Genomic DNA, 16,664 nt, shown 5'->3' on the forward strand with positions numbered 1-16,664 from the left:
ATGTTAATGACTATGCTAATAATTCAGGATACAAGTTCTCTTTCAGAAGAAGGGGAGGAAAGGAGATGGGAGAAATCAGACAGCTCAGTTTAGGGCATTTTTGTCACAAACACGTAACTGGCCCTATTTTAAATTACACGTGCTGAAGTAGATTAAATTGTTTGACGATAAACCACATGAAAACCTTAATTTTGTACATTTGTTCTTAGAAGTCATTTAAGACCACAAGTTCCTATATCCAAGGAATTAGGAATATTAGAGATTTGAGCAGTTTTATTTCAAGTAAAATTCAATGTAATTAATGTTACCAAATACTGTGGGTTGAAATAAAACCATTTGCTGTGTCAGTTGGCTGGCTGGAAATTAAATTAAATTGATCTATTATATTGCATGGGGGGCAGGGAAGGGGGTGAGCTTTCCAGTTGTCTTTCTAATGTGTACTTTACCAAATAAATTTTTGATAGAACTGTTGCTCTGTGCCTTCTGGGAAGTTAAAGGGTGAGAAAGCAAACAAAGCCCATGTGCCATCCCGCTGCCTCGCAGGGCTCAGGCAGAATTGTCTTTCCAGGGGAGGATATTAGGAGAAAAGTAAATCAAGGCAATCTGATAGGGAATGGGGACTCTGTCACTCAGAGGCAAGATATTGTGCTGTGTCCATATACTTTGTTTACTGTAGGGTTTTATGAGTTGTAACCTGCCCATGCAAGCTGTTAATGAGGCTAAATCTTTCTGCTTGAGGATTGAATTACAGCACACCTCTGGGCTAATGGTTATAAACAGAAAGTCCCATTAGGGCTGCATTCTGATTCAGTCATTTGCATTTTTTCTATTGTGCCGGGAACAATGCTGAGTAAATAGCTACAAACAAACAATTTACATGGAAATGGATAAAATGTACCTAATTAGTATTTTGCGCTTGTTTTATTAATGATTGCTTAAACTAAATAGCACTTAGCAACAGCTCTCACCAGGCTCTGCAGGTGTGGGATGCTCAAGTTTCTGGGTTGGTGGGATGGCTGCCAGAATGGCTCTCCAAAATTAGGCAGTTTGTTATATTCTATTTAGTTCAGGTCAACAGCCTATACATGGGATTTATCCAGGTCATTATGTCAACAATACATAAACTTACTGGCAGGTTAGCTTTAAGCCAAGCACTGACTTTGTTGAACTTTATGAAAATTTCTGATGTTGAGGAAGGGGAAAACCAGGCCTAACTCTGCAAAAAATTCCATCCTTAAGGTGAAAACTGAAAAGGTTTCCCTTATGGAGACTGTGGAGCCTTATAGATATGTTTAAACCCATCTTTTTATGAAGGTTTTTTTTTATCATGGTGGCTTAGTCTTTTACAGAATTTCATGCTGCAGGACTTTGTTTATTTATGTAATTTAAACATTATCATGCTTCTAAGTTATGAGTTTTAGTGGTACAGCACTATCTGGCATGGTTCCAGTATGATTTCTTTAATTATTGACCAGAACCCCACTAGTAGCATGTTTTAAAGAGATGCAAAGTCTTTTCTGCTGTGAGAGCATCTATTGTTCTATAAGCACTTTTCATTAGGAGGTTTTTTTTTTGGTTTTTTATAAAGAAATTTATCCACTGAAGTCAAGGAACATGCCTCAGATTTGATGCCACTTTATACTTTGAAGTCAACTTGGTGCTTGGAGTAACCAAGATAAATATCTGGCTTCTCAGTTCAGTTTTGTGACAGAATGCTACTCAGAAGAGTAATTCAATTTAGTAGCCACGGTAAAATTTCACTCAAATCACTCGTTGGGTGTGATTACTTTGAGACTAAAGTGTCTGCAAATTTTCATCAAGGTGTTTTTGTAGAACATAATTTATAAAAGCTTTACATTGAAAATCATCAGGTTTCTAATGCAGTAATAATTTGGGGAATGCTTAAAAAAAAAAAAATAATCTGACGCATGGATGTCTTTAAAAATTGTGGTGTGACACCCAACTGATATCGAGCGTCCTATTTATAATGTGGGCCAAGCACCATGCTGTAAACCAGTTCCTATCATGATGATCAGATTGAGAATGAAATTGCATTTCTGTCAATTACTGAGTTGGCAACTGTTCAATATATCTTAGCAGCAAGATGAAGAGCGGCGTCGGCAGCTGAGAGAGAGAGCTCGTCAGCTAATAGCAGAAGCTCGATCTGGAGTGAAGATGTCAGAACTTCCCAGCTACACTGAAATGGCTGCAGAAAAGTTGAAAGAAAGGTCAAAGGCATCTGGAGGTGAGCTGAGGAACCTTGTATCTTATTCCTATGGCAACCTAGAAACCAGAGACCTTTTTGGGTATCACTTTTATTCACACTTCAAAACGTTGTTGTTCATCAGGTGAACGTATCAAAAGACCTGGCCATAGATGTGTTTCCTAAATCTACCTTGTGTCACTTAATTTCCAACAGTTAAAAGAAAAGCATACACGGGATTGAAAGGAAAATATGTTCTGTGAATGAGTAGCTCATATTGGCCCATTATTTACAGATTTCTCATTACCCACAGTTTTTTAGAGTTTCATGGTTGTTAGTGTTCTTCAATATATATGTTTATATAGGAACATGGGCGTAAATTGGGGGGAAAACAACATTTGAAATATTTAAGAAATATTTTTTATTACATATTGTTAAATGTTATATATAAATAATAAATACATGTTATTTTTTTATTAAATGTGTTCAAAAGAAGAGACTTTTAAAGGTGGCCAGTGAGAAGTGGGGGCAGCAACCTTTTGATTTTGAACAGAAGTCTTTTGCTTTCTTTTACAGGTTTTGGGTTGTAATTTTGCTATAATGTTATTAAACTGACTTTGAAATACCATTAAAATTCATATACCTGCCAGTGCTATGAGCTGGAGTAATGTAGTGTCACTCAAACTCAAATGGGTGCTGAGCACACGTTTCGGTGCAGGCTTCTTGCTCTCTTAATGTCTTCTACACATTCTAAGGCAAATAGTGTTTCTCAAACTAACTTGTAATCATAAACCAGTGTGTAAGGAAAATTCAGCTTGATACTAACAATGCATGTAGGTTCAACAAAAATATTTATTTCTTCTCCACTACACGTATTTTGTATGCATAAATATTTAAATACAGTCTTACTGCACCCTAAGCCCTACACTTCTGTTCTATTTAACACCAAAGAGAAAGCAGTGAGTTGTGCATCTCCCTTTGAGTCTGGTCTTCAGTTTTACACTCTTTGCCCCATAAACCAAGTTTTCCAACATAACTCTCTTTTGTGACAAATAGAGAAATTACATCCTTGATGGCAGTAAGTCAGGCTGAGCCAAATGACACAGGACTTGAGTATTATATAGGCCATGGTGTTCCTCATCCCTCTTCAGAGTTCATGACTCCCCAGCCTACATTATTTCATTACTTCCTCCTCACTGTTTCATCGTGCCTGTACATGGCTTTTCCTTCTCTGAGAGTAAGGTCTTTGTCTGGTTCTGCCCTGGGTGCTCAGCTGGATAGCAGTGACCCTGTTTTGTTCCAGTGACTCAGTTGTAGACTTGCTAAATATCCCAGTGTGCTGCTTTCTGGCATGTGGTTGTCCTGTTCATATTTTCATCTGTATTTTGCCATTGCTCTTCCTGCCCTTCATGCAATTTGTAAACAGTCTGAGAGGTAGCTGTGCTTATATATTAAAATAAATCGGTATTTGTAGAGGGAGATTGCATATGCACCCAGAGAATTTAGTGTTACTGAAAGACCAGATGGTATCAGAACTGATGACAACTCATTTATAAAATTATCACCACTCTACCTATTGGGTTTTATCCAATGCAACAATTTCATAGCTTTCTACTTTTGCTCTGATTTGTACTTCCTACTTAGATTTTTCTTCATTCATACAGTAGTTTGGCCAATCTATTTGAACTTCTCTTGGACCTAAAGTTTTCATTCCCTGTCTTGCTTTATCCCTCTTTTCATGTCAGTGTGCATTTTATAGCATTTTCTTCTACTTCCTCCTCCTGAAAAATCTTTCCTTATGGCACATCTTCCACATAATTCTACCACACCACTGGTATTTTCAGGTGCTACACCAAATCTCCCCTAAAGAAATTAATTCTTCTAAAATGTAGTAGTTCTGTGAAATGTCACCAACACTTAACAGACCAAATTAATTGGAATTACTTCTGGATTTAGTCTCCTTAGTTTTTCAATTTCCACCAAAAATGAGAATTTAATAGACAGTCTCCTTATTACTACTGGACTTTGAATGTTTCCCCTAACTGCATTCACATTTTTATTGTGTAGAGTCCTGTATTCCCTACACAATACCCAAGACAAGCTTATTATCTTGTGTCTTCCAAGCTCTCTTGTCCATTATACATCATTAATCTCTTCTTCTGCATTGATTGCAATTACTTTTTGATTTACAAAAAGGGAATGTACTAAACAATTTTACTCTCGATTCAATTATTTGAGAAAAAAAGTGACTTTTCAGCTCTGGGATTCTGGAGTCTTAAAAGAGTAACTTCTTCCTTGCAACTGTAGGTAAAAGCATGATCTCTTTCATTGTTTCTATATGCTCATTAAGAATTTCATGCTTTGGCACTGGTGCAATATTCTTTGTTAAAAGGCTTTATTTAACCAAGGTCTGAGAAACTCAAATGACTACGGCAAGTTGAAACTTTTCTGGATAAGCAGCATCCCCAGCTATGAAATCCAGTCTTTTTCATAGGTTATTTGGCATGTGAGACAGAAAACACTTTTTCCTGCCAACTGCCAGAGGGTTTGGGATGGCAGCTTCAAATTTATTAGATGTCCTACTAGCTTCAGGCTGATAAGTGGATGCCTTGAGATGGATCCAGGGACAGTATCGAGATAGAGATCCAAATATCCCCCCTTTTCCTAGCAGCAGTGGGACAAAGGAATTGACATATTATCTAGGAATTGTCCCTGAGCAGTGGAACACCCGTCTGCTCTTCTCAGATTTGGGTGGTGTGTTTTCTTTACTCTCTGGCACATCTCCATCCTTTATTTGAGCTGGTGTTGGTGTGAGGAAGTGGCTCGGACCCAGGGGTGGTGAGGACAGGGTATGTTCAAGATTTCACTTCTGAGGCAATGATCTTCAGGGAATGTGCATGGTGGCACAGCCTTACTCATCAGGCTTAGTCTCCAACTCATGGAACAAGTGTTAGGTCCTTAATATTTTTAGTAGACAGTATTTCTATCTGTCGACAGTTACTGCTGTAATTTCTTGTCCTGACATCGGATTTCTTGTACATGGAACCAGTATTTCAACTCTGCTTTTCTTCCATTCCCCGCCTTTGCTGCCTTTATTGCTGTGCACAGGCTCCTGTCACATCCTGTAGCCTTAAAGCAAACTCTGTACCTGAAAGTAAATAAATATCTCAACATCCACAAGCCTGCAGGACTTCCCAGAGAAAATGCTGAAGGCTGGAGATACCTTCCCTGAAGAGTGAGTACTTTTTGTGCAGCTTCTCCCAGTAACGTGATCCAGCCCCCATCAATGCTTCTGCTTCATTATGAAAATTATTCCTTTTTCATTTAATCTAGAAATTGATGCAGTCAGCTGCAAATCCTTCACATGTGGACCGGCTTAAACCAAATCAAGAGAATATGAGTTTAACCACAAATTAGGCCTGACCTTGATCAGATGTAAGAGCTATAAAATGCCTCTGGGTCCCTTTCCACCATTATTCTGGCATTTCCACATGGTTCCAAAGGATACTTATTTCTCTCTCTGCAGTCCAGACTGCAATCCATGCTGTGCAGGAGATGGTCAGTACTGTTAAGTTGTTGACTCAATCCTTTATCTTTTGTTTTGTTCATTGATTCATGACATAGTAAAGCTTTACTGTCTTTCTAGGATTCAAATTTAAATACTTTTCAAGGAAGCAGTTCTTCAGTCATTTTCTAAAGTCTGCCCTGGTTCTAGACCAAGTGCTTTAAGTTTTTTGCACTAGCAATTTGTTCTTTTCATAAAAGATATCTGTTATCTCTTCGTCATGTTGTTCCTTTTATCATTTATAATTGCAAAATCTTGTTGTAACATGCTCCCTAAACACATTTCCCTTTTAATACACTGGAAGAACATTGAACTGGAAAAAAACCCTAGAGTAATTTAAATCAAGGGATCTAGATTTTTAAAGATACTCGAAAAATGTTGAAATGACTTCAAATTACTGCTTTTAATTGATTTTTTTAAAATAAAGTGTAAATGTCCTGATAATCATATTCAGTCAAAGTCTGCCAACTTTAAATTAAATACTAGATCAGGTCATTATCTGATACTAGAAACTGGTGTCTTCCACGTTGCCATCTCTTTTGTTTCCTAAAATGATGGTGTCAAAGGCAGTGCTTCTGATCTCATCTCGCTATATTAAATTAAAGAAAATCAAATTATCTAATATAAGCATTCCCTTAGTATGCAGGAGTCTTAAACCCTGTCATCTTGTTTAGATTGTTTTGACATGTCTAGCATCTGGTGGGATGACTAGTAGCTGAGAGCTGACCTTGTGAGCTGACTCCTTTGGGTGATTCCAAAAGTCATCGCCTGCTTCTAGGCTCCAGGTGGATTTGGTTTCCCTCTGCTGTGAAGGTGTCTCTCTTTCTTCCCTTCTACCTCTTCCAAATGTAGCCCAGTCATGCTTTCAGTGTCCCCCTGTGAACTCCAGGATGTATTTGACAGTAGCATGGCCTGAGTGCCACTGGATTTCTCCAACACCATCATGAAGGATTTGTAATTGTGTGCAAAGTGAAGCACCTCATCAGAAACAGTAGAGCAGCTTTGAAGGAAATTCAAAACCATCAGATTTGCTGCTGTTGTTGCTTTACCATTCTCTGTTTTCTCTTCAGTCTGCTTTTTATCCCTTTACTGTTTGTCCTTTTATCTACTTCATGAAGATCATTCTGTGCAGTTCTGCTTTGTTCACTTACCTCTGCACTTCTGAAACCACGGGGAGTCCAGATCTCAGGATCGCCTGTGTGAGTTTAAGTGGAAACAGAAGGGGCGTCTCAGAGAGCTGGGAGTGTTTCTGCCCACCCACTTCCACACCTGAAGCACAATCAGTCCCAGGTCTGGTCACAGATCTTGGATTGACTGGCAAGACATGTTCTTCTCCATCACTCTGGTTCAATATGGGACAGCTTGAAAGAAAGCTGAGTCTTCTAGAGACCAAGGGGAACACATGGAGGGGAGCCCAGGGAAGGCATGGTGCTCAGCTGAAGCACAGGGGTGCTGCTCCGTCACACACACAACTGATCTTGGATAAGACACTGAAGTGGGAGCTTCCTTCTGTCTGTTGCAGCAAGAGCCTTACCCTATGTCAGGAGAGGTCTGTGGAAGTTGTTGGTTAGTTACAGGGGAATTGAGAGAGAAGATGGTTAGAAAAAAGTAATAGACATTAAAAAAATCAACAGGCTTCTAAAATGGGAATTATAGGTACTGTAGAGGTGAAAGGATAAAGATACAGTTGTATGACCTTCATTACAGCAGTGTGGGCCTAAAGTGTAAGCTTCAGGGCTAGGAATGAGGTTGAGTGTGTTTCCAAGACATGAATGATCAGCACCAATCCTGGTCCAAACCTCTGTGATTCAGAATTTATCATGGTACTCTATTTAGGATCCTTTATGTTTATATGATGTTTGAATATACCCATGTCCTGTATTTATAACTTGTATTTTTTTCTTGTCTTAGATATTTTAAAGTTCATTTAGTTACTTTCTCTTTTGACAGACTTTAGCCAACTCTTCTTTATCATTCTTACACATGTGCACACATACATAGGGAAAAAAAATGTTAGTGTAAGTCTGAACAAGTGTAGATAGCATTTGATATGAGACTTAAAAGTGAGTAAATACAATGCATCTACTTACTTTGAAAGTATTAATCTAGCTTTTATGGACTTGAATTTCATTATATATTTGTATTGAAAATGTGAGTCAGGATTTTTTTCTGGGTTCCGCTTTACAATTCAGAACTTGCTATTTGATCTTCTTCAGGTTACTTACTCTTTCTGTGCCGTAATTTAGGTACATCATCATCATCATAATTGTAATTATAATAATCACCTACTTCATAAAACATTATGGGGCTCATTTACGAGTGATATTCATAAGCTGCTCTGAGAAACTTGGTAGAAAGATCCCATAAAATATAATTACAATTATTATTTTATTTAAAATATGTTTAGCTTACAAACAAAGCTGATGAAAAGTTGTGCAGTAAAGCACTTTTAACTTATTCATCAATGGCTTGGATGAAGGGGCAGATGCCTGCTCAGCAAGTTCACTGGTGCACGAAGCTGGGAGCAGTGGCCGATACCCCAGGGTGCTGAGAGCCCTTCAGAGGGACCTGGACAGGCTGAGATGGGCAGGGAAGAACCTCCTGAAATTCAACCAGGGCAAGTGCAGGGTCCTGCACGTGGGGAGGAACAAGCCCAGGCACCAGCACAGGCTGGGGGTGACCTGCTGGGCAGCAGCTCTGCAGAGAAGGACCTGGGGGTGCTGGTGGACACCCAGCTGTCCATGGGCCAGCAGTGCCCTGGGGGACAAGAAAGCCAAGGGGATCCTGGGCTGCATTGGGAACTGCATTGGCAGCAGGTCAGGGAGATGATCCTGCCCCTCTACTGAGCCCTGGTGAGGCCAGTCTGGAGTGCTGTGTCCAGCTCTGGCATCCTCAGGGCAAGAGAGACACGGAGCTCCTGGAGAGGGTCCAGCAGAGGGTGACAAAGATGATGAAGGGACTGGAGCACCTCAGTTCTGAGGAGAGGCTGAGGGAGCTGGGCCTGTTCAGCCTGGAGAAGAGACACTGAGAGGGAACCTCATCAATGTCTGTCAGTGTCTGCAGGGAGGGGCCCCAGGATGGACCAGGCTCTGCTCGGCGGTGCCGGGCAAAGGGACAAGAGGCAACAGTGAGAAACTGAGGCACAGGAATGAGGAGGAAGAACTTTCCTGTGCAGTGCCCAAGCACTGGGACAGATTACCCAGAAAGGTTGTGAAGTCTCCCTCACTGGGAATATTCAAGAACCATCTGGATGCAATCCTGTGCCACGTGCTCTGGGATGGCCCTGCCTGAGCAGGGAAGTTTGACCAGATGACCCACAGGGTCCATTCCAGCCTGCCCCATCCTGTGCATTTGGGAAAGCAGCAGTTCATTGCTGTACTCTCACTGCACCTGACATAGCTGCTTATTGAGCATGATGTTCCAGGGGGTAGCATTCCTCCTTGTACTAGAAGAACACTGGCAAGTACAAAGTGATCACTGCTCTGGGATGCACTGTACAAGGTGAAGAGTAGCAAGTCTCAACAAGCTGGGAACTCAGTACCTGGAGCCTTTCTCAGGAGACAGGAACTCAAGGTCCTTCTGCTGCCCAGAGACATCTGAACCTGCCACATGGCAGCTTTGGCATCCATTCTGCAATATGGAGAACTGGGAACCCGGGGGAAACCATTTTGATTCAAGTTACCCAGAGGTTCAGTGCAGAGAACAGACGCTGCTGAGGCCAGACTGCCTTTATTGGAGCAGGAGTTTCCAGCAGAGACCCCCATATGTTTAATGAATTGCCTCAGTTTAAAGATAAATCCAGAAGTGGACAGACTGGAGTCTTCTTCCAGACTTATTTATTTATTTTCATTTTTTCATAACTCAGCTTGTTCTCTGAAGCATTCATTTTTTTCAGTGATGTGTTGCATGTACATATGAAAATACTAACCTTAATGCTGTGTGTTCCTACAGATGAGGATGAGGATGATGATAATATTGAGATAGATACTAATGAGGAGGCTCCTGAATGCTCTGTTACTGGAGGTGGAGATGAACTTACTAACCTAGAAAATGACCTTGATTCAACGGGTAATTTAAATAATGGCTATTTTGTGTATTTTGCATGACTAACACTCCATCATCATATAAATACTGATGTGCTGCTTGTCCCTCTGTCAGCTTTATTCCTGTGTGCCTTTTCAGGTCTTTTAAACCCTAATGTTTAATATCCTGCATTCATGTTTAGTTGAAATTTAAAATTAACGAAATCATTATTTCCAACAATGTCAGATTTAAATGTCTCCTGTTCTTTTGATGGGGAAGTGCACCTAGGTCACATTGGTAAAGCAGAGCCACCTGAAAGCACCCTGCCTGGGTTGTGCCAGGTAGGCAGAGGGATGAGCAGTGGTGTGGGTGACTGCCACCCTACACTGCCATCCTGGCCCATCTGCTCAGGGAAGAGGAGCAAATGTGGTTTTCTGTGTTCATATAGACTTGGTATCTCTCTGGTTCCTTCCCAAGGACCAATTCTTGTGTTTACACCTTGTTGCCCCAGTGAGGGTATGCAGGTATAAATATGAGCAGAAGCAGTCTTATTTACTTAACAGTGTTCAAATAAGAGGTTTTATAAACATGTGAAGTCCACAGGAGTGTTATTCCACCCCCTTTCAAAAATCTTTAAGCCCAGCTGGAGTTTAGGTGATAAATGTGGTGCTTTGTAAATTGGAATCTTACAGTTAGCTCAGGCCTGGAGTAACTTGGCCAGCACAGGACTGTGTCTTGAAACAGGCAGAGCAAGAGAAAATATCTTCAGCATCCTTTGGCTTGATTCTGCCCGTGCCAGCTAGACCCAAATGTGTAGTCCATAATAAGTTAAATCAGAACCTTATTTAGTGTTTTTTTATTTGTAAATTAAACCAACAGTGATGTGTATATGGCATGTTCTAGTCTTGCTTGCATGCCAAAGATTCGAGTCATGTCCTTTATTTTTTTTTCTATTTGAGGATTTCCAGACACATAAGAAAATATATTTAGTGTTTCCAGCACTTGAACTGAGCTTACTTAAATCACAATCCTGTCAAATGATTTTCCAATAAAAACTGGTTAATTTTAGGAGGAATACAAACTGAATAAGCGCATATTCCTGTCCCATTGCTGCCCCAGTGACCTACCAACATTTGTTTCTGTGGGCTGCAGGTACCTTTTAAAGAATACAAACCCACTGCCCAGTGCTCCATGTCCACCATGGGGAGACATTCTGAAAAAAAACTGGGACATTATTTTGCAGTTCAGTCTGCACAGTAGCCAAAGGTACAGACAAGTAAGAAAGAAGATGGGCAGTAATACAGTAAACAGTCTAGTGCTGTGATAGAAATCAGACTACGTGGATTTTAGTTTAAATCTTCCAATCATACCAAGTTCTAATAAAGGATGAATGTCCTGGGAACACCCAAAAATACAGCTATTAAGGGACATTTCACATTTGGGATCATTATGGACCATCTTAATTAGTCCCCTGCTGAATCTTAGCCCCTCTCATCTCTCTCAAGAAAACTTTATTTTTACTCTTTCTTGGTTCGAAGTATCGCTTCTGTCTGTATTTGTCAGTACTTCTACGTGTTGTGAACCTCTTATTTCATAGTTATTACATGGAGTTTATGCATAAACCCACCAGAATGTGCATGTACTTACATGTGAGCCTCAATTAAGGACACCCTGACTGGGTGTGCCAGAGGAAAGGGAAACTATCCTGCTTCATAATCCAGCCCAGCCCATGGCTGCTGGAGACAGGCAGCGTTCGACTGCCTGCATGCCAAAAATGTTTCGGCTAATATGCATTGGAGTACTCCAAACCCTGGAAGGAGCTGTGTGGCTAAACAGTCATGACTCCACTTTCCACACCAGCTGGAAGTCACCAGCCTGCAGTGAAAAACTCACGTTGTGCACGTGGGAAACCACAGGAACTATTTTTCCCTCTGCCTGTGACCCAAGGCCCAGGTGTAAGTGCATCCCATGTGCAGGTGATGCTCCCCTGGCTCCAGTGCAGGGGTGATTCCTCACATAGGGCTGCATGCAGAGCGTGTGTCTGGGGGCTCCTGTGCCAGTGTTCCTCTGCCTCCTTGCCCAGGGACTGCTCCACAGTCCTGTGCTGTTAATAACTTGTTATTAACACCTTCCTCCTCCTTACGTGTGAGCATAGGTAACTACATGTGTAGGTGTGTCACAAATTAATACAGTCAATATTCACATACAGAATGAGCATTAGTGGATTAGTGGGAGGCAAATTCTCAATTGCTATTTATTTGGGCTCTGATCCAAATTACTAAAATTTATTTAAAAATTTGGGGGCTTCAGCAGACTTCGAGTCTGTCCCTTTGGTGCAGTTCTGAAGCATTTTATGACTTCCAGTTTCAACATACTCTATGAATCACAGTAAAGTATTACTAGAAAGTAGTCTTTTTTGATACTGAAATTTTATGAGAAGCTGTGCCAAGAAGCCTTAGGATGAATTACTAGTTCATAAACTTAAGGGGTTATCGGTATGTAAATTATATGATAAATTGTCATCTTTAAATAAATGGCTTTTTAACTGTGTTTTTATACCAAAATGTAGGTATGTATCTGTTGGGAGTTACTTTAAATGTTATCTACTTTCTGTATTTTTCATCTGCTGTCTGCAAGCATGTTTACTTGTTCAGCTGAGTGTCCTGTATGTTTTCCAAGAAAAAAAATAATCTATGTATGTTACACAAACCTGCACCAATCACAAAAACAATTAATTTTATTTTTTTTAAGTTCAGAATGATAGCAAAGTGAATTAAATCTACCTTTTAAATTGCTACATTGTTGTAGCAAGTCTGCATTGAAATGCATCTCACTCTGTTGTATGTGGTATTTGCATATTTAGCAGAACAAAACAGTAAGTTGGTGGATTTGAAGCTGAAGAAGCTCCTAGAAGCTCAGCCACAGGTGGCAAATTCACTCTCCAGTGCTGCTCAGAAAACTGTAACAGATAGCTCAGAGCAAGACATTAAGGTAAGTTTTGCTTAATACTTTTGTTTTGGTACCTCTGTGTTATGATTGAGGGTTTGTATTTTGTGAGGAGGAAAGTAATTTCTTACCAAATCTTTCCAAGTCAGAAACACAGAAAATCTTCATGGCAGTGCAGTTACATGGTTTGCAATGCACTGGGTTTTTTCCTGTTGATTTATCAACACATTTTCTTTATTTTTTTTTTCTTTTTTTTATTTTTCCTTTTTAATATTTTTTTTTTCATCTTGATACTTGTCATTGGCAGAACAGTAACAGATATAAGAAGCTCTCTCAATTCTGCCTGCTCAGGTTGTTACTGATATCAGAAATGTAGCACGGGCTCCATCCTGCTGCTGGTGCAATCAGCAGCCAGACTGCCTGACTCAAATGGGAGTGGGGTTGGACTCTCAGAGATTTGGTTCCCTCCCAGTCCTGGTCCTCTGTTTTTCCTATATTAAAATTAAGCTGCGGTACACTTTAAGGGCTTACATACTTTGGGTGCTCGATGAGTGCTTCTGAGAAAAACAGACACGAGTATGTGGTGTATATGGGCACTTTGCCTATTCTTAATGTTCACCACTTCAGCATAAAGTGCCCACCAATCAATTTTCCATTTCATTTTCTTAATTAGACCCCTTGTGTTCTCGCTATTCTATTTTTTTAAAATAGTCCCTGTATGTCATTAATATCCCTATGGCTCTGGGGCACTTCCAGTTGGGTATAACTTTTCACCCACCTGCAGTCTGTGGGGAGAGCACTGCTGACTGAAAGGATTTCCTTCCCCAGATACAGAGATGCTTTGAAGTCCCAAAACAATGACTTTCATTGCTTTTCCCTTACACTGTCGGTTCCTATAAATTGGTGATGAAAGTGTGTGGCAGCAGCAGAGGACTTTCGGTCTCTATCTTTGAACAAAAGGAAGCCTGGATCAAGTCTGATTTTTGCGTTCAATTTAGCTTTCTGCAGTGGATTTAATGCAAAATGAAGCTGGCCCAAGAATAATACAATGGATTGAAAAGGCTAACTGAATTAGTGGGCTTAGAGGAATACATTTGTAAAGTGGCAGAAGTCCCCAGTCATAAAAAGGTTTCTTAAAATGGGATTTACTAGCTAATCACACTGATATTTTAGCATGTTGCCAGGCCTAAAAAATTAGCCATGTTTGTTTATTTTGGTAAAGACTCTGGTTTAGGCTGTCAGATGGTTATTATACTAATAACAGGAAACCACCTTTTATTTAACCAAAATCTTATAACCACCTGATCAGTGCAGCTGGAAAGTCATCCAGAGGTATAAGCAATACTTGTTTAAGCCTTAATTCTGTGAAATGACATACAGGCTGTCTCTTAGAGTAATTTGGTATCACCTAACCTGACAAAAATGGTATTTCTCTTTATGAAAAGCATTTGTGAAGAAGTTGATTCTTTTTAAGGTACTCCCACAAAAAGGTGCAACTTAACAGTTTATCTCTGCGTGCGTCTTTTCTAAGGAAGAGTTGAAAGGCGGCGTTATAAGGAATATATGGTGTCCATCTGTTCTCATGGAGCTCTTGGCATTGAGGTGGATTTGTTTTTTAATAAAATGCAGTTTACAGGTTTCTAAATGAGGCATTCTGTGTTTGTGGAAAAGGATAAACTGTTACCTTCCCTTGGGGATTGTGTATCCCCGGCCTCCTTGAGGCGAGAGAATAGGCCGTTGGAGAACTCCCTCATTACCAATTGTCTCAATGCAGAGGAAGGGCAAAGTCTTGGTAGCTTTTGATAACCAGTTTCAGCATTCAGCAGGCTTAGCTATTAGTCATGCATCTTAGCCTTTCCCTATTTACTTTCAAAACACTTAATAAAAATAATAAAAGATTAGGTATAAAATGAAATATTTGTTTGGTACACAGCACCTCGGTATCTGCAGCTTCCACACACCACAGTGGTTCAGTCTTCTGGGATATTTCGTGTTGATAGAATCATTTGAATTTGTTACCAGTATTAACATAGGAAGCCCTGGAAAAGATAATTGTAGTTTCCTTAGCTGTAAAGGGCTTACTTACAAATCTGGCTTTGGAAAGTTATAGCTGATGAAATGCAGTTCAGTGGGGTAGCATTATAATCCTACCTTTTAGACTTCATCCAGCATTAGTGGTTTATCTCAATGGGCATAAAATTAGAAACTAGTTCTTCTTGTCATACAAGTCTATAGGACTAGAGAAAACGACAGATTTCTGTACCGGGCAGGGAGAGAGGCTGAAGGCAACACGCTTTAAAACGATACAGATCATGTTCAGGGGCAGAGACGCCGCGACTTGGCAGCAGCACACGTGGAGCTTGGCACAGAAAAGGCGCAAAGGAGCGATTTTTTGTTTAAAATCGGCATCGCTGGCGAATGCCGGTCACAATGAAGAGGTCTGCTTGGTAAAGAAGTGGAGAGTTCTGCAGGAGGGTGCCCACAGAGCAAAAAGCCAGTCCTTGCCACCACATATTAAACAAAAAAAAAAAGTAAAAAAGGAAAAGTTAATCACTCTTCTGCTTTTTTCCCTGCAGCTGATACTTCCATCCAATATAAACCACGGCCTGAGTTGTGAAATCCATTCTGTAAAAGCTGTGTCCTGTCCCCTCACAAAAACGTACCTTTCAAATTAATGTCTTCCCGCTTGTAAACAAAAGAAACTGTTGTGTGTCTGGTTTTTTTCCCAGCAGAATGGAACAGAGGAACATCGTGCTGAGCGATCACAAAAAGCAGCAGAACGGTTTAGAAATCCTGTTGTGTTCAGCAAGGACTCGACCGTCAGGAAAACTCAGCTCCAGTCTTTCAGTCAATACGTGGAGAGCAGACCAGGTAGGAGAAAATATAAAACCTGTTTTCCCATCTTATGATTTAATAATATTTAACAATAAATATATGAAAACCCGATAATGTAAGTCCACATTTCAATACATAAATATCAAGCTTTATAATAATTTTACATGTCTTTTCCCTTTTTTCAAGAGATGAAAAGGCAGAGATCAATACAGGAAGATACAAAGAGAGGAAATGAGGAGAAGGCTGCGATAGCTGAGACTCAGAGGAAGCCATCAGAAGATGAAGTGCTTAATGTATATTAATTTTTTGTCTGGTTTCATGATTGCTGATAATTCCAAACTGTATGTGGAAATAGTGCCTTTATTTGTTAAAATGAGATGTTAGGGTTTTTTAGATGTCAATCTCCAGTGCATTCAAAGCAGAGTGAGAGGGGTGCACTGTTGAATTAGTCTGCAGTGTGGTGATAATTGTCAGATAAAAAAAATGAATTTTTCAGAGTTCCACAGCCCCAGCTTCCTTGAGACATTTCCATCAGGGCACTTCCCATAAAGAGATTCCAGTATTGATCTACCGGGAGGATTTTAATTATTACAATAGCAGATACCGCAGAGCTGCAGTTAGAGGGAAGAGTCACATGAGACCTGCTAGAATTTCTCAGCCAACCCATTTTGTTGGCTTGGGTTAATGGGTGTTCAACCTTTCCATTATCCAGATCAGCCGTGAATTACTAGCTGAATGATGTTTGCATTAATATAATATATATGGTAATTTCTTCACTTAATTAACGGGGAGGTTCAGCTCAGTAGGGGTATGGGCTGATCATGTGTAAAATTGATTTGTGAGGGAAATATTTGATAGACCGCAGGGAGAAAGCTGGTTTTGATGGACAGCTGCGGGACAGAAGCAGGAAGAACCAAGTTTTAACCTGAATTTTTTTTGTCTGAAAGCGCAACACAGCCTTTGAGGGTGGTTGTTTGTTGCTCTCCACAGTTTATCTGAACACATTTGTCATTTTTGCTGAGGCAATCTGGAACTGAGTAGCAATTTTGTACCGCTGTCATATCTACACCAAAACATCGAACTTTTTACGAG

At 40.2% G+C, this 16,664-nt stretch overlaps 1 protein-coding gene across 31 annotated transcripts in view; it reads left to right on the plus strand.

The window, feature by feature from the left end:
* The window catches only part of EHBP1 (EH domain binding protein 1), a 207,745-nt gene that overhangs the window by 151,713 nt on the left and 39,368 nt on the right, over window positions 1-16,664 (plus strand). For 4 of the 31 annotated variants that reach the window (XM_086879111.1, XM_086879132.1, XM_086879119.1 and 1 more), the window contains 5 exons: window positions 2,098-2,245; window positions 9,720-9,836; window positions 12,655-12,782; window positions 15,467-15,608; window positions 15,759-15,865. In XM_086879111.1, coding sequence (XP_086735237.1) covers window positions 2,098-2,245; window positions 9,720-9,836; window positions 12,655-12,782; window positions 15,467-15,608; window positions 15,759-15,865 — 642 coding nt within the window. The remainder of the gene's footprint in view (window positions 1-2,097; window positions 2,246-9,719; window positions 9,837-12,654; window positions 12,783-15,466; window positions 15,609-15,758; window positions 15,866-16,664) is intronic. The other 27 variants (XM_086879112.1, XM_086879133.1, XM_086879120.1 and 24 more) reach the window with 12 other exon arrangements.

The sequence above is a fragment of the Cyanistes caeruleus genome, chromosome 2 (assembly GCF_971803275.1).
Source record: "Cyanistes caeruleus chromosome 2, bCyaCae1.hap1.1, whole genome shotgun sequence".
Lineage (NCBI taxonomy): Eukaryota > Metazoa > Chordata > Aves > Passeriformes > Paridae > Cyanistes > Cyanistes caeruleus.